This window comes from Haplochromis burtoni, unplaced genomic scaffold (genome assembly GCF_018398535.1).
Source record: "Haplochromis burtoni strain Fernald_Lab_line unplaced genomic scaffold, NCSU_Asbu1 Contig_664, whole genome shotgun sequence".
NCBI lineage: Eukaryota > Metazoa > Chordata > Actinopteri > Cichliformes > Cichlidae > Haplochromis > Haplochromis burtoni.
Window position 1 is genome coordinate 214,295 of NW_024583025.1, and position 21,115 is coordinate 235,409.

At 40.6% G+C, this 21,115-nt stretch overlaps 2 protein-coding genes across 3 annotated transcripts; one reads left to right on the forward strand and one right to left on the reverse strand.

Annotated features, from left to right (window-relative positions):
* Positions 1–4,605: 4,605 nt before the first annotated feature.
* Positions 4,606–10,324, forward strand: asrgl1 (asparaginase and isoaspartyl peptidase 1). 2 transcript variants are annotated; one of them, XM_042215154.1, is made up of 7 exons: positions 4,606–4,948; positions 5,264–5,487; positions 6,014–6,156; positions 6,352–6,506; positions 7,042–7,163; positions 8,580–8,690; positions 9,384–10,324. In XM_042215154.1, exons 2-7 carry the CDS (start codon positions 5,292–5,294, stop codon positions 9,587–9,589), a joined length of 933 nt encoding a protein of 310 aa, XP_042071088.1. In that variant the 5' UTR covers positions 4,606–4,948; positions 5,264–5,291; the 3' UTR covers positions 9,590–10,324. The 2 variants fall into 2 exon arrangements, with proteins under 2 accessions (XP_042071088.1, XP_042071087.1); XM_042215153.1 differs by having other exon boundaries at positions 4,606–5,487.
* A 2,204-nt stretch (positions 10,325–12,528) lies between these two features.
* Positions 12,529–16,591, reverse strand: LOC121812579. The gene is made up of 2 exons (XM_042215150.1): positions 16,156–16,591; positions 12,529–14,608 (listed from the first exon to the last, which is right to left on the reverse strand). Exons 1-2 carry the CDS (start codon positions 16,401–16,403, stop codon positions 12,529–12,531), a joined length of 2,328 nt encoding a protein of 775 aa, XP_042071084.1. The 5' UTR covers positions 16,404–16,591.
* Positions 16,592–21,115: the final 4,524 nt, after the last annotated feature.

Genomic DNA, 21,115 nt, shown 5'->3' on the forward strand with positions numbered 1-21,115 from the left:
CGAGAGAGATAAAACTAAGCAAGCTGCCGTCATTGTTGGAAACTGGAACTGGCTGGGCCGCGCTATGAATTCTGCGATATGGTTTTTCAATTTTGTTGTCCGGGTGGAAAATCTGGAGAAAGGTGGGATTCTCCCGGAAAAATCGGGAGGGTTGGCATGTATGGTTGTGGCAACATCACTAACCTTGTCAAACACCTCAGAGTAAATCATATCACAGAATATGACGAGCGTATGTTGAGGCGAACTGAAGAGGAGAGGGACAGGTGCTGCTAGGGTGAGACGGACGTCTCTCATGGAGTCCTTTAGTGCTGCAGGCAGGCAAGGTGTTCAAATCGGCACAACTTCAGTTTTTTATTTCTATATGATGAACTCTGCATTATTAAGTGATAAGAACAAGTAATCTGATGTCCTGTAATCATTATGATGCTATAATTTGAGATACAATAAATAAAATAAGTTTTTGCACAAAGTATCGGTATCGGATCAGTATCGTCGATACCACCCTGAATATTACTTGGTATCAGATCGGAAAGGAAATCAGTGGTATCGCACATCACTATTACGGAGTCGCGTAAATAGTAGGGGTGCAACGATGCTCGTATCGATATTGAACCGTTTGATAAAGTGCTTTCGGTTCGGTACGCATATGTATCGAACAATACAAAATTTTTAATTTATTTTATCAACTTTCCTTCTGACGATGCTGTCTGTGTTGAGCGCTCAGTGGATCTGCGCTCGACAGTGCAGCCTAGGCGGAGTAGTCGAACGCAGATTCACTGAGCGCAGGGCAAGCTAGCGAGACAGAAGTTAAGCTCTCCTTGCAACATGGCAAATTGAACCTCCCCCACCCTCATTCAGATCTGGCGTTTGGAACTATTTTGGTTTTCATGTGACGTATGACCCTGAAGGTAAGCGTCATGGACAAAAGTAAAACAGTATGTTGGATGTGCCACGCAATGCTCAATTGCATAGGTGGGAACTAGTGTGTTAGCGCAGTTTGTTCGTTAACGTGTTGACGCTGTCCAGCCCCACGCACGGGGCAATCCACGGTAGCTCGTTAACGGAGATTTGCCGTGTTGTGGCGTTAACGTCATTTCAGATAACGCTGACAGCACTAGTGGGAACACAACGAATATGACTGCACATTTACGCCGACATCATCCTAGTGCAAAGACAAGTGGAAGCAGACAAAAACAACAAGCACGCATGCTACAAACTTTACCCGAGTCATTTAGACAGCCGTTAGCACATGATTCTCCTTATGGGGACCTGATATGTTTAATATGCTGCTGAGAATATAGCCCAGAAGAAGCGTATAGTATAGCTTTTATTTTGGAAAGAGCCATTTCTCTGTAATAAACTCTCTTTTCCAAAGATGAGTGATTTCTCAATCAGATAGATTTATTTTTTTATTACTTTGTTGTTTCAGCAACATTAAATTTAAAAACTGTACTTTTGAGTTAAAATATATATTTATAATTTTAATAAATGACAAATTAAAAAGGCATGAACATTTTTTTGTATCGAAAAAATATCGAACCGTGACACCAAAGTATCGAACCGAACCGAACCGTGAATTTTGTGTATCGTTGCACCCCTAGTAAATAGGGCATTGTCACATGACCCATGTGCGCCTTCAGATAAGCGCCTTGAGGCGACTTTTGTTGTGATTTGGCGCTATATAAATAAAATTGAATTGAATTGAATTGAATTGGAAGCATTAAGCCAGCAATTCGAGTGTGTGAATTGTATTTTAAGAAAGTGCACGATAGATATTCAAATAAATATTCCCCTTTTGAGACGGTGTGACAGTGTGAACGGCACAAATCCGATATTTTCAAATCCCATCTGGGTCACTTTGGTATGTGGCACTGAATCCGATACATATCCGATGTTTTAGAAAGCGACTGCTGTTTCAATGGTGAGGTCGCATTAAATCCATCTTTTACGTCACTGACACAAGACAGCTGTCTGTAGATGTGGACTTTTTAAAGGTATGGTAACAGGTCTTTGAGAGCCAGAATTCTTGCTGATTGCCAGGTGTTCAAATACATATGTGCAGCAGTGCTTTACAATTAAATTATTTAAAAATCATGCAATGTGATTCAAAAAGTGTTTTATTGAAAGTTTTGTTGTGATTGAAATGTGAATCCAGAGTTTCTTTTCCCAATGAAACATTTAAAAATATATCTCTTTGTATGTTCTGCTTACATGTGCACATTACATTGCTCAACATCATGCAATAAACCTTGCACCTTTGGGTAAACTATCTTTCACTCTAAAAAAGGTCGATTAGGTTTATCTGGACGTAGCGTTTTTAGTGGAAGAAACGTTTCGTCACTCATCCCAGTGACTTCTTCACTCTCAGCTGACTGCAGGCTTTCCCAATCTTATAAAGGTTTTTATAAGGTTAGGATTTGGGGATTTACTTACCTGGATGACTGAGCATGCATCAGGATACTCTTTCACTCATTTTCAGTCCAGTTGTTGTACCTGACCATTTTCAGAAGAATGCTTTTGTTTGTTGAGCCACTTAACACTTCTGAACACTTTCCCATTCAAGCAGTATTCTGATCCTGATTAAAACCGGTGACTGCCTGACAGAATCCATTTTAAAGTGCACCAAAATTAGTGCTGTCAGCGTTAATCTCGTTAAAATGACATTTACGCCATAACCGCATTAGGGCTGTGTGATATGACCAAAATCTCATATCCCAATATAAGACATCTAGATAACGATATAAATCACAAAAATGTAACATTTTCTGTAAATTCTGTGAATCTCGGGCAGCTCGACTTGCGTGAAGTGTTTCCAGCTGCGCGTCATGTAGCTGGAGTCGAGTGTTTTAACCGATGCATGAAACGATACATTTTTAGACATAAGTTGTAACAGCCGCCGTTTTCTTTGTGAGTATTTATTACACGGCGTGCTGCGGGGAAAAGCCTGTTCTAACGTTTGAGTCTAAGGTTTATTTTTTAGCACCTGGCGGCTCTTTTTTACTTCTCATCCGTAAATAATCTGCTCTTTCACGTGATTCAGTTTATTTTGAAAGGCCTGAAAAGGATATGGTGCTTTTGTTGTGAAAGGTTTGTGGAAATAAAGCAAGCGAATGGCGGAGCGACACGATGGTTTTACCGTCGTTGTTGCACAAACCGACGCGTAAAACAGCCTCTTGTCCGTCCAGTACGTGTCGTTATTTAGAATATAAGAGAAAGAGAGAACTCAATTAAGAAACAAATAGCCATTACAGTGACCATCAAAACGATGAAAAAATATTGCCGTAAACAGTTTATTTTGCGACACCACGAAACAAACGATAGCGTAAAATGAAACGATAGATGTTTTTATATCGTCATCCGATATATATCGTTATATCGAACAGCCCTACTGAATAATGGATCGAATCGATATGGGACCTTTTGAATCGGAATCGAATCCATTCTAGAAATCAGTGATGATACCCAGCCCTATTAACAAGCTAACGTGTTGACGCAGTGCAGCCCCACACAGGGGCGTCTGAGCTAACTTGCTAACGGAGAGTTGCTGTGTTAATGCGGTTATGACACACACACACACACACACAATTTAGTTGACTCTGCAATGAAAGCTGAGTTTGACAGGCTTAAAATCCTATTTTTGCACCAAAATGGGGGATTCCCATAGAACTGGCATATGCTGGCATAAAAAACAAAACAAAACAAGAAGACAACCTCGCTGTTAAAGAGAAGCTCTTGACCAAAACATGCAAATGATTTACCAGTTGGAGATAATGTTTCTGAATTTCTGGAATTTTTTTTTGTTTTGTTTATTTCTTTGTTTGTTTCTTAACAGAAGTCCAGAATATTTGTGCTTTTTTTATCATCTGTTAAGCAGTGCTGAAGTCTTATTTTTTGTAAAAAGACAGGTTGGCCTTTTTATACTGTTACGGCCTCTGGCCTCAGGTGGCCCCTCCTTCCTCTATGGAAATCAAAGGCTACGTTCACACTGCAGGCGAAAGCGCATCAAATCCGATTTTTTTGACCCTATGCGACCCATATCCGATCATGGTGTGACAGTGTGAACGGCACAAATCCGATATTTTCAAATCCGATCTGGGTCACTTTCGTATGTGGTACTGAATCCGATACATATCCGATGTCTCAGAAAGCGACTGCTGTGTGAACGGTCAAGTCGCATTAAATCCGTCTTTTACGTCACTGACACAAGACAGACGCCAATTATCAGCGCCAGAGAAGACATCGCGAACGCTTCCTGGCCATCCGGTGAAACTGCTGGGAAGACAACGTTGGAGAAACGTTAACATTTTATTTGTACTGCATAACCTGCAGGTTCTGACAGAAATCTGCAACTATCCTTTGAAGCACCGCTCCTCTAAAACAGCAATAAGGATCATTATTAGGTTATCTACATTATTATGTAAATAACAAAATAACTTAAAGCAAAAATCGGGAAACATGAAGTCCGAAGTCTTTATATTAAGGGCCATCAGTCAAACAATATAGTTTGTTCTGGGTCTAAACAGAGCGCGTTGTGTGTGACGTCTTCTTTTGCGCATGCGGGCCGCTTTGAGCGTTCACACTAGAGCGCGTTTGCTGTCGCATTTTATTTGTAGTGTGAACAAGCAGACAAAAAAATCGGATTTGATCAAAAAATCGGAATTGAGCATTAAGACCTGCAGTGTGAACGTAGCCAAAGTGCTCCAGGACTCACGGGGGATTGGCTGGCCCGGACCTATACCCGCCCCAACTTCATGCAGATCAGAGCGTGTCAGACCACTCACACCATTGGCTGCTGCAGGAGCCTTGAGTACGACAGACCAATGACACAGCTGCCTGCAATTACCTGAGAATATAAAAGGCTGTGGATTCTTCATTCGTGGAGGGACTTGTTGATTCGAACAGACTGTGTAGACTGTCCCTCTTGCCTTTGCCTCCGCCTCCGCCTCCCGTGAGATGTTTAGATGAATAGTGTTCTACTGGTGTTAGTAGTGTTACTTGAGTTGTTTGTTATGTTTGTCTAAAATCCCTCTATTGCCTAGTGAGCTGTTTCACTAACAGTTTTCAGTTGTGTTAATAAACCTCATGTTTTTCTTTTTATCTAACCTCCTGGTCTCTGGGCTCATTTATGTTACATCCGCTGTCGCCTAGCAGAGCCGGGTCGTAACAATACCTGTTGCTTAACATAACCCGTGTGCGTGTTTGTGTGTTTGTGTACGTGTGTGCGTGCGTTAAAAATATCTGTTTGTGCTGAAAAATTCACCAGATATTATTTGAGTGACACTTCTTGCCAGATGACTGACCTCTTGCCAGTGGTGGTGGTGCATGGAGGGGCAGGGTTTGTCCCAAAGGAGCGGATGGAACTGTCCATTTCAGGGGTTTGTGCAGCAGTGCGGACAGGGTACGCTATCCTCAAGGGAGGGGGCAGCAGCATGGATGCTGTGGTGGAGGCTGTGAGCCAGATGGAGAATAACCCTGCCTTCAATGCAGGTAATGGAGAAACTCAGAATTTGTTATGGAAAAAAGTTAAATAAAAGTTAAAAAAAAAAAAATATATATATATATATATATATGATGTTACATATATATATATATATACATATATACATAGTAAGTGAATATTGAAATGAAGTGACACATGAAACAGAGAGAAATGAATATATTACCTTTTTTGTTTGTTTGGACAGTGAGATGGTGTAAGAAAATTGTAAATATTGGGTTGCACAAGGAATCAAATTCAAATGGTTAAAAAAACACTGCACAAAAAAATATGACCAATATACCACACAAATGTTTCTTATTTGATTTTATATATTTCACTGATGTTGTGGTATTTCTTTTGTGAAAGTAAAGCAGTCAATAAGAATTTGTTGGGATGAGAAGAAACAAACAGTTTAGTTGTTGAGTAAACCTGCTGCGTGTAGCTCTGATCACCTAAGAGACACCAACAGGCCATATGTCACTGCAGGACACTAAAGATTCTTGGAGCTGCATCATTTCTCAATTCATATTTTAGGCTGTGGGTCAGTGCTGAACATCAAAGGAGAGGTGGAGATGGATGCTATCGTGATGGATGGCAAAACACTGGCAAGCGGAGCAGTGTCCGCAGTACGCAACATAGCTAACCCCATCCAGCTAGCAAGACTTGTTATGGACAAGGTATGCATGTTTCTCCTGACTGAACTGCAGGAACTGTGTGGAATCATGTTTACAGCTGTAGCTATGATTCCTTCTTCTGATAAGAACAAAATTCTATATGCTTGAACTGAAACCGTTAGTATAGTCTGGACGAAGCACAGTATTTCAAATGTGCTCTGTAACTGTTTACAGTGTGAACTTTGATCTTTGCTTCAGACCAGTCACGCGTATCTGACAGCCGAAGGTGCTAATCAGTTTGCTCGATCCATGGGGATCGAGGAGGTCCCCCAGGAGTCCCTCATCACTGAGTATTCCCGCATGCGCTGGAGGAAGAACCTTGCACCTGATGCCAACCCTGTGGAGTGCCAAATGTGAGACACAACAGTTTTAAGCTTGCTAGCATTCATTTTTTTAAAGTAATATGAAATGAAATGACCCCTTTTAGTATGTAACCGATCAATAGACATCTCTGCCGTGCACGCACTGATCCATAAGCTCACTGTGTTGCATAATGTGGACCCTGACTTCCTTCACTCACGTCTCTTAGTGTAGATAAAGGGAGGAAGCGAGTCTTTGCAGGACTTACACAAACCCAGAAAGATGTTATCTCACTTTGAATTTTAAAAAAAGACTGAAAAGGAATATTTGGCAACTAATTGGGTAAATTAACAGCAGGTCAGCAAAATGATTGGGTATTTAAAAAACAAACATCTTAGAGAAGCAGAGCTTTTCCAGTCCTTTATACCAGTCTGTAGAAAACTGCACAGACGTTGGTGTTGAGCAGTTAAACAAGAGTACCTAATGAAGTGGCCGCTGAGTGTATTTGACACACGGAGAGGAAAAAGCAAAACAGAACAAAGAACTAGAGCTCTCACATATGTTCTGCTGCTCTGCTCTCTTTTGTAGGGGGAAGGCAGGCACGGTTGGTGCAGTAGCAGTTGACTTAGAGGGCAACTTAGCCTGTGCAACTTCCACTGGTGGGATGCTGAACAAGATGGAAGGTCGGGTGGGTGACACCCCCATCATAGGTCAGTTCACGCATGCCTGGTAATTATTTACATGCAGTTGTAATCGTTTTTGTGTCTTCGCTGAGCTTTTAACCTTTAGCCAGTCTTAAATGAATAGTTATTTAGTGAACAATGGGAGTATGGTTAATATTTGATTCAATTCTAGGTTACCTAAGAATGTTTTGTTAGACAGCAGCAGGAAAAAAACTTCTGACCTAAATTGTATTTAAACATAGGTGTATGCTGTGATATCAGTGGCTAAATCCTAGTCTAGTTTGGTAAACGGCAGCAACTTGCTTTTGGTAGTTGCGTCAATCCCATCTAATCTGTCACTATCGATAAATGAGTGACAGGAGTATTTTTTTGAAACAAATGCTTGAATTAAAAAAAAAAAAAAACACTGTCTGCAAAACTTGGGCAAAATGTCCGAAACTAGTGCAGAACATTGATTAAAGAGACAAATGTGCAGAATCAAAGTTTTAAAGCAGTGGGCTGCTTTGCAAAAGGAACTGGAACTTATTTCATTCATTTGATTACAACAACCAAAAGTCTGAATCACAACAGTGTTGCTGCCTGCTGTGGTTCAGTTCAAGCAAATTTAAGGGAAAGCCTTAGTCTTCCATCTAGTGAAATAAATGTGTAACTGCATCCATGTGCAGGTGAGACTTCAAAAAATGTTTTTAATAACAACCTCTTCAACATTTCATAGCAGAGCCTATTTATTGACAGTATTAAATGTCCAAATGCTGTTTCAAGAACATACAAGGTGGCATGTAGATAGACTGTATATAAAAGACAGATGTATTCAGTCTGACACCCATGTGTCACCCAAGTGGCTTGCTCAATGTATTTAGTGTTTCAACTGCGACAATGTTGCACAAACGGCCATAATATTAGCCAAAATATTACATTCAAATGTTCCAAAAGGCACCAAAACTGCAAACTCAGTGGGGAGATCAGACTCAAATGAATGTAAGTAAGGTTGTGCCATAAACTGTATGTTACATCTGCAATAGTGTTGATACAAGCAATGCCATCTGCACCTTCTCCAGCTGCTTCACACAACATTCATATCCCCCGCCTCTCACTAGCAGCAGAACACACCTCCCTGGTCCTTATAAGGCATTTTGGGAGGTCAGTAAAGCTCCTGTTTCACAACATCAAAATATTAAACAGTCATCATAAATGTTATGATGCTCGTCTGGTGCACATAATAACATTAGCCGTTCAATTATTAGAATTGTGACTACACAACAGCAGCATTAGCCATCTGTCAGTTTATCATTAAAGACACGGCTAAAATCTGTTCTCCCAGGGCTGCCTCTGGGTGTTGCCAGTGTTTTCATAAAGCTTCCAAACCTGCTTATAGCTGCAGGAAGATCCAGAGAACAGCTCAGTAAGCTGTGCAGGACGGCTGAAATATTTTGTCTTTGTCAGGGTCTGGAGGGTATGCTGACAACCAGTCAGGAGCAGTGTCCACCACAGGCCACGGTGAGACCATCATGAAGATTACACTGGCCAGACTCATCCTGTTCCACATGGAGCAAGGTAACACACACACACACACACACACACTTGTTTTCATATCTTAGTAAATACATCTCATTGACATAATGCTTTCCCCAGCGCTTACCCTGACCCTAACCATCAAAAATGAATGCCTAACCATAACCTAGTTGTAACCCAGACACTAAAACCACACTTTGAGCTTAAAAAATGCCTTCAGACTTGTGGGGATGGGCATCTTGTCCCCGTGAGTGACTGTTGGTCCCCAAAAGTATAGTAGCATGCCAATTTTCTGTCCTCACAAAGATGTCTAAACATGTACACACACACACAAATCTGAGCCACTGTGGCTGAGGGGGTTGAGAACCAGCTGCGAGGTTGGTAACACTTTGCCACACACAGCTTCAGCTCTCATATTTGATTTATTTACATCCAGAAAAAAACTAAAACTCCTCAGAGGAGCCGCGACTAAGCCTTTTTACCCATGGGACTTGCACGCACTGTTTCTGGGGTCCTGGAAGCTATTTGGACCTAGGTTTTTGTTTGTTTTTCCTTGATTTGCCCTTCACTGTAGCAGTATACCAATTATCCCAGTAAAGCTCTTCTTGTTTTCTTCCTGTAACCAAGTTTTGACTTTAGCACAAATGCTAACTGTAACAATGAGCCTCTCTCCAGACTGTTCAATTAAAACAAAAAGAGTTAAAGTGCTGTTTCTTGTGTCTCCTCTTTTGTCAGGTCGGTCGGTAGAAGATGCCAGTGACTTGGGCCTGGCCTGCATGCAGTCCAGACTTGGGGGGCTAGGCGGGGTAGTGACAGTGGATCCTCAGGGCCACTGGGCTGCCCGCTTCAGCAGCAACTACATGTCGTGGGCTGCAGCCCAGAGGGATATTGTGCACTATGGCCAGTACTCTGGAGAACACTTCACCCAAAGCATCAACTGATGGATGTTGTTGTTCTTTTTTTTAACTATCATTTTTAAGAGAGAATTTGATACTACTTGGACAACAAAAGAAATTCAGTACAAGTTTATCCGGGTGCTAAGATAGATGGTCATTGTGCATTTGATTAAAACACAAAGTTATAACACAAAATGTTTTTATCCGCAAAGGCTTACAGAGCCTATGAATTCTAGGCTGGAACTAATTTCAGATTACACTCTTAAAACTGATCTTTAATGCAGTCTTAACATTGCCTTAGTGCTTGTGATTGGTGATTGCTAACATACATCAGGCCTAGCAAGGGCTTTATTTAGGATAAATGGTATTAAGCAATAAGTTCAAAATCACCAGTAAATCATGTGTAAATGATTGTTTTTGGCAGCATTGTACCAGGGACCAAGTCCAGACCGTAACCGTGAATACCCATGAACGTTTTTTTATTGTATGTTCATTAAGTTCAGGTTTCGAGTGAGTCTGTGCAGGAAGCAAAGTGGACACGAGTCCTGTAGGTCCTGTACAGGACTTAAGAACTCCAAGCCATTCATTTGATCTCATTTCTTAAGAATAAAATTACAGAGTTGTTTAAATTTCTTGATTGAAAAAAAGAGTTTTCGTGAGATTTCTTTAAATGAATGTCATTTTGAATGTTTGAATGGCAATCACTGCAAAATAAATCGGAAACTGAAAATGTGGTGTGGGGACTTTAAATAAACTGAATCGAAATATTTGTGAATGTGATCTTCAGATGTTTTATTTTTACCGTTTTTGTGTTAATGTGATGTCAGTGTAAATTACTGAACCTCTTCAGCTTCCACTAATCTGCTCTTTGATGACGTTGTGCAATCAAGTATTGTGAACATTTTATAGAGAACTGCTGCCTTGCTGCTTTATGTGTGTTAAATGTGCTGGCGGATGAACTGACCCAGTGTCTGTGAAGAGCTGCTGATCACATAATGATAGCCATTACAATCAGTATTAACAATCTTTGTTTCTTCTTGGAGTTCTCTATTTTCTTATATCTAAAATAAGAGTCTGGATGGACAAGAGGCTGTTTTACGCGTCGGTTTGTGCAACAACGACGGTAAAACCATCGTGTCGCTCCGCCATTCGCTTGCTTTATTTTTTACAAACCTTTCACAACAAAAGCACCATATCCTTTTCAGGCCTTTCAAAATAAAACATGTAATAACTATAAATGGCGCTAACATTCCGGCCCCTAATTGTTACTGCTAAGGCATAACAATTACATATTAACACAATAAAGCGTCATTTAATATCAACACTCAGAATCTAACTGGCGTAACCAAACATTATATGAAACATAAGTCATATGTGTTGAACCTATATCTGTTACACATGAGGCTGAGATTCAAACTGTTGCCTCCATTTCAAGCAACAAACATAACTTGTCGATAGGCCTCTCCAAAACGCTAGTTTTGGTTTTGACAAACACACGTCTGACAAGTCCATGTGAGTCTGGAACTGTTCTCTCAACCTTTCCCATTAACCAGGAACTTCTTGGTGCACTGTCATCAACTATGAGAACAACATCTCCTGGTCTCAGATTTCTCCTAGTCACTAACCACTTCTGTCTTTCTTGTAGAAGCGGCAAATACTCTTTAGTCCAACGCTTCCAAAAAATGTCTGACAGGTACTGCACCTGTCTCCACCTTTTTTTTGCATACAAGTCCTCTCTTTGAAACAATCCAGGTGGCAGTACTGGCTGCCCTTTAAGAAGAAGTAGATGATTAGGTGTAAGTGCGTCTAAATCATTGGGGTCATTAGACGCTCTTGTTATTGGCCTGCCGTTGACAATTGCTTCAACTTCACATAGCAATGTCCGCAAGCATTCATCATCCAGAGGTTGCTGCTTTAGGATCTGGTTAAGAATTCTCCTAACTGAGCGAATTTGTCTCTCCCAGATTCCTCCAAAATGTGACCCTGCTGGGGGGTTAAATATCCAGGTGATGCCCTTTTGCATGAGCATTTCTGAGATTTTTGAATGATTCCATCCCTTGATTGCTTCACGCATTTCCCTTTCTGCACCCACAAGGTTAGTGCCATTGTCCTGATCTCATGACAGACACTTGACCTCGTCTTGCAATAAACCTCTGAATGCATTTATGCAAGAATCAGTCTCAAGTGAGTGGGCAACTTCTATGTGTATTGCTCTAACAGCAAGACATGTAAACAATACACCATATCGCTTAACTCTGCTGCGCCCATGCTTGACCTCAAAAGGTCCAAAATAGTCTACGCCCACATTTGTGAATGGAGGTTTGTCAGGAATCAGGCGATCTTGTGGCAAGTTTGCCATTCTTTGTTCACCAGGTTTCGCAGATGTCCTTCTACATGTTACACACTTTGACAGGATCTTTCTTATTGCTGAATCTGCCTGTGGAATCCAGAATCTTTCTCTCAGCCTGGATAATATGTAATTCCTTCCTCCATGGCCTGTTTCTTGGTGAATGTGTCTCAGAATCAAAGTAGAAACATGATGACCTTTAGGGAGAATCACTTGATGCTTAACATCGGCTGGTAGTGCAGACTCATGCAACCTACCGCCAACCCTTAAAACTCCATCCTGGACAAAAGGATCCAGCTTCACAATGTGACTGCTCCTTTTAAGCTTGTCACCTTTTTGAAGACTTGCAATTTCTTCTGCGAAGCTTTGATTTTGACAAAACTTGACAATCTCAGTTTCTCCCTTTGCAACATCTGCAGTGGTAAGTGAAGATCCCTTAATACATGTTTTGAACTGCTGCATTTGACCTGCAACCCTTTCAGATTTCCTTTTACTGCTGTCACAGCCACTTGCTTGTGACATGAGAAGCTTCGCACTTAACCTGCCAAGCAGCTGCTTGAACGTAAGTATCCAGGAAACTGCCTTTTTTAGACGGTACCAGTCTGAATAGTGAGAGATCAGTTTGTTCACTGGATTTTCATGTAATTTTGTAACATCCACACTCATCACCTCTTTGACTTCGACTCATTTTTTGGTATTTCTTTAATGTCCGGTGGAATTGGCCAGTTTTTTTATCTTTTGTCAAAAACTCTGGCCCAGCAATCCAGTTTGAACACTTCATGAATGTGTCTGTGTTCATTCCTCTTGAAGCGTGGTCAGCAGGGTTTAATTCAGAGTTTACATACATCCACTGACTTGGTTTTGTGTTGTCTCTAATAAGTGACACTCTATTTGCTACAAATGTCTTAAATCTGATGTTCTCGCTGGAAATGTACTTTAAAACAGTGCTACTGTCAGACCAAAACACAGATTCTTCTTGTGGCATTTGCAGCTCCTTTCTCATGAGCTTGTCCATTTTTACAGCAACTGCAGCTGCTGTCAACTCCAGACGTGGAATTGTTATCTGCTTCAGAGGAGACACTCTGGACTTGCCCATAATGAATGAGCAGTGAGTTTCTCTTTTCTGGTTTGTGATACGGAGGTAAGTAACGACTCCGTAACCTCTCTCACTGGCATCAGCGAAGTGGTGCAATTGTGTAGATATGACCACTCCAAATCCAGCAGGTTTCAAACACCTGTTGACGGTAAAGCCATGAAGTTTTGAAAGCTCTGAATGCCAAACTTGTGACCTTTGAGCCAGTTCAGCTGGGATTTCCTCATCCCATGAAATCTTCCTGCCACATAGCTCTCGCAGGATGATTTTTGCTGTCAGAATGACAGGAGACAAAAAGCCCAATGGGTCATATATTGCACTTACAAATGAGAGGATGCCTCGCCTAGTCTTTGGCACAGATTTTTCAGTCATCCTGATCTTGAATACATCTGTCTCTGTGCACCAGTTCACTCCTAGGACTCTTTCATCTGGTAGTGCATCATGTCTCAAATCCAAATCTTTCATCTCTTTTGCTCTTTCCTTTTCAGGAATGGAAGCAAGGACAACTCTGCTGTTGCTCATCCACTTTGTTAAGTGAAATCCTCCACTCTCACACAATGCAGTCAGGTCCCTGACCATAGTACATGCCTCTGTTTCATCTGAAACTGACAGAAGACAATCATCTACATAAAAATTGTTCAGAACAGCATTAACTGCTGCTAGTGGCATTTTTTCTTTAGCATCTTCTGCTGCTTTGTTTAGTGCATAGTTTGCACAGCTTGGGGAGGATGTTGCCCCAAACAAGTGCACCATCATTTTGTATTCTTGCAGAGGTTCATTCAAGTTCCCATTTGGCCACCAGAGAAAACGCAAAAGATCACTGTCCTCTGGAGGTACTCGCACCTGGTGATACATAGCTTCTATGTCTGACATCAAGGCAATGTGATCCCACCTAAACCTTGTTAGTACCCCAATCAGTGTGTTCGTTAGGTCTGGCCCCTGCAAGAGTTCTTCGTTCAGTGATTTCCCTTGAAAGGATGCTGCACAGTCAAAAACTACACGGAGTTTTCTTTTCTGGGGGTGGTACACCCCATGGTGTGGTATGTACCAAACTCTCTCATTTTCAGGGGTAGTCTTTGTGTTTGGTACCTGAACTGCGTAGCCTTTATTCAGCAAGTCAGACATGAAGCTCTGATACTCCTTGTGAAACTCTGTGTTTCTGATTAATTTTCTTTTCAGATTCTCTGCCCTCTGCATTACTGCACTGCGGTTGTTTGGCATTTTGACAGCTTTGTTTCTCAAAGGAAGACCTATGCTATAATGACCATTAATCCTTCCAGCTGTGCCATTGACAGAATCCATAAACATGATGTCTTCTCGTGACATTTCCTGTTTTTCCTCAGAAGCTTTCTCTGGAAAATCATAGTTGAGCTGTTGCATCAAAAGATTCTCAACATTAGTGACAGAGATGCGATTTACTGAAACACTCAGCTCTCTGTCAGAAGGAGTAGAGCAAGAATCTCTCTTGAGAGGGCCATTGATAACCCAACCCAGGACTGTTCGAACAGCATCGTTACTATGAATAATCTCCCATGGTTCCATAGCCTTGTGCACATCACATCCTATCAAAAGTCCAATGTCTGCGTCTGAATGTGGGAACTTGATTTGCCGAAGATGTGGCCACCTTTTTTTTTTTTTTTTTTTTTTTTTTTTTTGCCTGTCCCGTTTGGCTCTTTTGCCATCAGAATTGTTGTCTAAAGGCAAAGAAAGATGCCCAACGGATTTACTTTACCAAATTGACCATCCCAGCCTTGCCGTAATGGTCCATTTGATTCACCTTTTATTGTTTATTTTATTTTCACTTACTGAATACGGGACAGACTTGACTGGGGGAAAGAAGGGGAGAAAGAAAGAGGGAAAGAGAAACAGCTGAGAAGAGGGACGGGGGAGAAGGGCAAAAGACAAAAACCAACAGAATGGGCAGAAAAAAATGCATATATCAATCACCTGGATCACCTGCTGAGAAAGAAAAAAGAAAACAAGCAGAAGAGAACAAGAGTAATAGAATAAACAACATCACAATGATATATGGGAATATGACAGTAAATACTAAATATTAAACATTATTGTGCAGCACATAAGATCAACAGAACACAGTGTGCTTTGAGGTAGGAGCCAAAAAGGGTGTAGTTTGTGGGTGTGATCACCCGTGTGTACACCTGTGAGCATGGACGCGCTTGTTTTTTGTTTTTTAAAAGGTTCCTTCATGTAATGATCTGCTAGAGGGTGTGGGGGGGCCACAGCCCCGTCCTCCAGGGCATGAAGCAGGTATGGAGGAGATCAAAACTCCAGACATCCAGAGGCCCCCAGAACACAAGAGACCAAGGAAGACCAACAGAGGGGCAGCCGCGCCACTGTCCCAGAAAGAGCTGAGGAGAGTCCCAGATGAGGGCTCACTCAGCAGCCGCGGAGCAGAAGCCAGGGGGGGTTGCAGTGACGCGCCCGTGAGCTCCGCCGGCAGCCAGCTGTGCCTGAGTGACCGAGCCCCAGGCTCCAGGCCCCGATAAGCGGCCGCCAAGGAGTGAGCCGGTGTGTACCTGGACGCCCATCCCCAGACACAAAGAACCACCAACGCACCGATGTCTGAGGGAGTCCGCCACTGGCAGGGGAAGTGGTGGTGGTGGGAGATAGGCCTCCAAACCTTGGAGGGCCTGAGATGTCCCCAGAGAGGTGGCGTCTGATACCCAACCTGACATATAGACACAGACATACAGGCACACACAGATACAAACATCCATTCCCACCCTCATGCTCTCATATGCACTTACTCCACACTCAACCAACGTGGAGACAGACATAAAGAGACGCTGTACACACGATCACACTCCCCAAGCGTACTCTAAACCGGGTCTAGGTACCCTTGCCCCTGGAGGGGGGAACTGCACCCAGACCCAGGTGGTGTTACCCTTTTCCCTGCGGTGGGGAGAGGCAGACCGCCCCGACTCCGCAGCAGCAGGGAGGCCCCACACTCCAGACCGCAGTCGGACGGCCAACTCCTCCTCCTAGCCCCCCCGCTCCAGCAGGCCGCAGAGAACGGGGGTGAGAGAAGACTCCAAACCTCCCTCCACCCGCTCATTGTAGTGTTGATGCATGTGTGTTCTAAGGTGCATTTAAAACCCAGGAGGGCATGGAGCTACCTGCCAGAGAGCAGCAGGTAAGCGATGTGGCCACCTTTTTAAGTCATCCTGTGTAGGGATGTTCTCTCTAGACACTGGAATGTCTGCATGAGTGTAAATGTCAGGAAGATCTATGTAGGTGTTCTCATTTAAACCACACACTTCTAATCCTGACAGGTGGTAACTTGTCACCATCTTTTCTTGTCCCATTGTGCGAAGCATGAATTTTGTCTTCTTACCTTCTACACCCAGTTGTCTCATCAGCTTTTCTGAACAAAACGTGGCTTGGCTCCCATTGTCCATGAATGCATAAGTCTCAATCAACTTATTGCCTTTCTTCAACTTAACCCACACAGGAATGATCGATAACACATGAATGCCTTTTCCGGCCCCTGTGGCTCCACAAATTCTGCCTGAAGTGTGTGTTTCATCACTTGTTGTGGGAATGTCTGAGACATTTCTCTGGATGCAATCTTCTGCCTTACTGTCCTCCTCCTGGGGGAGGTACAGTATGAGGTCATTGAAAATTAGTTCGGATTTATGTTCTTCACAGAAAATAAGCCAAAGCCAATGAATTTCAGGTTGAAAAAATAATTAATTGTTTAATTTTTCTTTTGAGAAAAACTAAAAATGGGTCTCACAGACCTGAACACCATACAAGGGTTAAAAGGAAATGAATGACTTGCTTCTCTCGACTCCGTCTAAAGGTGACCATCCGAGAAAGATTGCTAAACCCAGTCCCACAGCGAGCGACATCCTGCCAGCTATTCAAGCTCTCCACGTGCGATTTGATAAACAAGATGACAACAAATTATCGGAGAATGCCTCGTTGATTGCCAGTCTTGCTGAGTCCATTGAATTCAATGCAGCTGAAGTCCGTGATTGTAAAGATAAAATCGCGGGTTTGGAGAAGGAAGCCTCAACCTTACGGAGAGAAGTTGACAAACTCAAAGAAAAGGCAAGAGAACGAGACCGGTATTCACGAAGGTAAAATCTCAGGATTAAAGGAATGAAAGAAGGCATGGGCGAAGATATCAGAAAAGAGGTGATCGAAATTCTCGCCAAGATCGCCCCAGAATGGTCAGATAATATGGAGGAGATTGTGGACACTGTGCACCAGATTGGAAGAAAAGAAGAGGGCAGAAATCGCCAAGTCATAATTCAGTTCATAAAGTGCCTACACCGAGATAGAATATGGAGTATAATAGTCCAAAAATGCTCAGATTTGTGAGAGTGAAAAAAATCCGTTTTGCCGAGGACTTGACGAAGAAGGATTGTGTGGAGAGGGAGAAAGTTTGGCCGAAAATTTTACAAGCCAGAAATGCGGGGGAGAAGGCTTACTACAAAGGAGCTGTCGGTTATATTAACAGCTGTCGCGTTCTGGCGGATGGCTGAAAAGTATTCATTTTTACTTATTCTCTGAACTCTACATAAAGAGGGACGTTTGACAGTTTTGAATGGGATAGGAGGTGCCGGCACCGCTGTTCTTTCACCTTTCCCTAAACAGGAAAGTAAACTAAATTTTTCTTTTTTGTATATATTCAAGTTTGATATTCTTAATATTTTGAACTCTGTTTTTTTTTTTATCCTACGCACATTTTTATCCTTTGTGTCGTTGAGTGTTAGAGGTCTCAGGGATAACGTTAAAAGAAATGTTTTTGTTTATCAAAGGGCTAAAAGCGAATTGCGCCTTACTACAAGAAACTCATTCAAGTGACCCTGATGCCACCTTCTGGTCAAATCAGTGGGGTTCAGCCACGGATCCAACCACTCTGCTGGAGTAGCTCTCTGTTTCTACCGATGTCCAGGGAAGGTTGTGACTTTTCAGGCTGATAATTCAGGACACTGGCTGGCAGTTGTATTGAATATTGATGGTTCATTTGTGATTCTAGTAAATGTTTATGGGTACTCCTCTGTAACTCTAAATAAGCTCATGCTGGAAAAAATAACAGATGTCCTTTCCGAGTATAAACTTTTATACCACACAGACCATGTATTACTAGGCGGTGACTTTAATCTTGTTCCAAATGAATGGCAGGATAGAAATCCTCCTAGATACAGTATTAATCAGTGGAATCCAATTCTAACAAAGTTCATTGATTCAAACAATTTAAGTGATATATGGAGAGAGAAAAACCCTGGAGTTACTCAATTCTCTTGGATTAAACCAAATGGTAATAATATGTCCAGATTAGATCTGTGGTTGGGCTCGACTTTACTTTATAGATATGTTTCACATGTTTCCATCTCAGCAGCCCCGTTGACAGATCACAGTATTATTACTTTTAAACTTAACCCTGAAAATAAAACGCAGTTTAAAAAAGATTACTGGAAATTTAATGCAGATCTATTAATTGATGACGGGTATGTTAAGATAGTTAAAGAGCTCCTCCATAACATTTACAACAATGTAACAATTGGCAATTACATACATAGATGGGAATTTTTTAAATTTAAAGTTAGAGAATTTTCAATTACGTTTAGTAAAATGAAAAGTAGACAACAGAAGGAATTTGAAAGTAAATTACTTTACAATATAAATAACTATTGTAATAGACATTTTATGTCAGAGGCTGATAAGAAATCCCTTTTGTTTTGATCAGATTGAACCTTATATTCCAAAAATCGATTCTGTATTCAGAGAAATTTGTGATTCTGATATATCACTGGATGACTTAGATCAAGCCTTAAACAAACTGAAAATGGACAAAGCTCCTGGTCGGGATGGCTTGACTGCCATCTTTTATAAATTCTTCTGGAAAGAAATAAAAGAATTTTTCTTCAAAACTATTAAGGAAATCATTAGTAATGAAACATTAGCAACGGCAATGAAACAGGGTCTTATCTCCCTTATTCCCAAACCTGGTAAAGATAAAAGATTAATCGATAATCTACGACAAATTACTCTATTGAATACAGATTATAAAATTCTTGCTCATGTTATTGCAAACGGATTAAAGGACGGCTTAGATCAGATTATTAGTGAAACACAATCTGGGTTCCTTAAAAATCGTTCTATCCACAATAATATTAGATTGGTTTTAGATCTACTGGATTATAATCACTTAATTGAAGATGATGGTGTGATTCTTTTTGTAGACTTTTATAAAGCATTTGATACGGTTGAACATCCTTTCATTTTAAAAGCTTTACAGTATTTTGGTAAAAAAAATTCATAGATTTAATTTCTTTATTATACTCTGACATCAATAGTTCTATTTCTTTACCTTTTGAAACATCTAAACGATTTAACATCAGTCGAGGAATCCGTCAGGGGTGTCCAGCTTCTCCGTTACTTTTCATTATTGTAACGGAACTTTTAGCTATTTTCATGAAACACAATCCAAATATTCAACCACTGAATTTGATGGGAGCCCCATTGATCATAAGTCAATTAGCAGATGATACTACACTGTTTTTAAAGAACATGTCACAGGTTCCTCTTGCACTAAATGAAATTTCACTATTTTCAAAGGCCTCTGGTTTGTACCTGAATATTAGAAAATGCGAATTATTAACTATTCATGATTGTAAACCCAATATCTCTCTTAACATAACTATAAAAACTGAAATTAAATATTTGGGTATTATAATCTCAAAGAATACAAACAATAGAGAAAATCTAAATTTTGAGCAGAAATCTAAAAAGATCCTAATCAGCTGGTTACAAAGAGACCTCTCCATCTTTGGACGCGTCTTGCTTACTAAAACAGAAGGTATCTCTCGACTGATTTTTCCATCAAATGCTTATATGTTTCCAATAGACTAATCAATAATATAAATCAAATTCACTTTAATTACATTTGGAGAAACAAGCAACATTATATTAGGAAAAACGATGTAGTGAAATCATTTGAAGAAGGAGGTTTGAATGCGATTGATTTTGAGCAATGGATGGTTCCATCAAACTCAAATGGTTGCAGTCTTTCATAAATAACTCAAACAGTATTTGGTTTTATTTCCCCAAAGTAATTTTCGAGAAGCTTGGTGGCATTGAATTTCTCTTAAAATGTGACTTAGAAATTTCCAAATTACCAATTAAATTATCCAATTTTCATAAACAGGTTCTCCAGTACTGGAAAATGATTTACAAGCATAATTTTTCTCCACATACAAATTCAATTTGGAACAACAGATGTATATTGATAAAAAGAAAATCCATCTTTTATAAGGATTGGAGGGATCATGGAATTTGGACCATTTTACACCTTTTAGACAATGACGGCAATGTATTATCGTAGATAATTATGACTTATCATGTACTCAAAGTAAATTCATTAAAGTTGTGAAAGCCATTCCCCCTGCAATGATTCAGATGGCTAAAGCCAGTTTAACCTATTCTTCCTCTATAATTCGTGAACCGTCCTTAATTATTGATGATCGTCAATTTAAAGGAAAGACATGCAATATTAAATTTTTAAGGACAATTCTAACAAAACAACTTTTTCCTTCTCAATTAAAAAGAAAATATCTGTTTAAAGATTATAATTCGAGGTTTTTGACTAAGTATCTTTCTTTTCCAATTCCACCAAAAGCAAAAGAAAATCACTTTAAAATCTTAAATGCCATATACCCGTCCAAGGACTATCTTCACAAGAAATTCAATATAGATACAAAAAAAAACAAAAGTACGCACACACAGTCTAGCTACATCAGTTGAAAAGCAGCATCAAAAATTCAAGTAAGGTGTGAGCTTTATTTAAGTTACACTTGTCTAATGAAGCCTTCAATAGAAGGACTTCGTTTTTAAAGCCAGCAAAAATCGGAGTAATTTTCAAGAAGCGACATTTATGAATGAAAAATTTTGCAACTATAAATAAGTTGTTAATCCCAAATTCTATTTTCTTATTTTCTGTTTGTAGGCCAAATCTAATTACTTGAAAGGTTAGAGAAGGGCAGTCAATATTTTTAGAGGTTAACCAGTACTGAAAATCATCCCAAAAAGATCTGGAACTTTCACATGAATAAAAAAGGTGCTCTGTAGTCTCAATATCAGTGTTGCAAAAAGTGCATGT

What these genes read in the sequence shown, in the direction of transcription:
- asrgl1 (XM_042215153.1), top strand. Translation starts at nt 5,292, where the DNA reads ATGACTGACCTCTTGCCAGTGGTGGTGGTGCATGGAGGGGCAGGGTTT. An exon ending in TAACCCTGCCTTCAATGCAG is followed by an intron (nt 5,488 to 6,013) that starts GTAATGGAGAAA and finishes TTCATATTTTAG; the next exon opens with GCTGTGGGTCAGTGCTGAAC. An exon ending in CCTGTTCCACATGGAGCAAG is followed by an intron (nt 8,691 to 9,383) that starts GTAACACACACA and finishes CTCTTTTGTCAG; the next exon opens with GTCGGTCGGTAGAAGATGCC.
- LOC121812579 (XM_042215150.1), bottom strand. Translation starts at nt 16,403, where the DNA reads ATGGACAATGGGAGCCAAGCCACGTTTTGTTCAGAAAAGCTGATGAGA. An exon ending in ACACAGGATGACTTAAAAAG is followed by an intron (nt 14,609 to 16,155) that starts GTGGCCACATCG and finishes AAAAAAAAAAAG; the next exon opens with GTGGCCACATCTTCGGCAAA.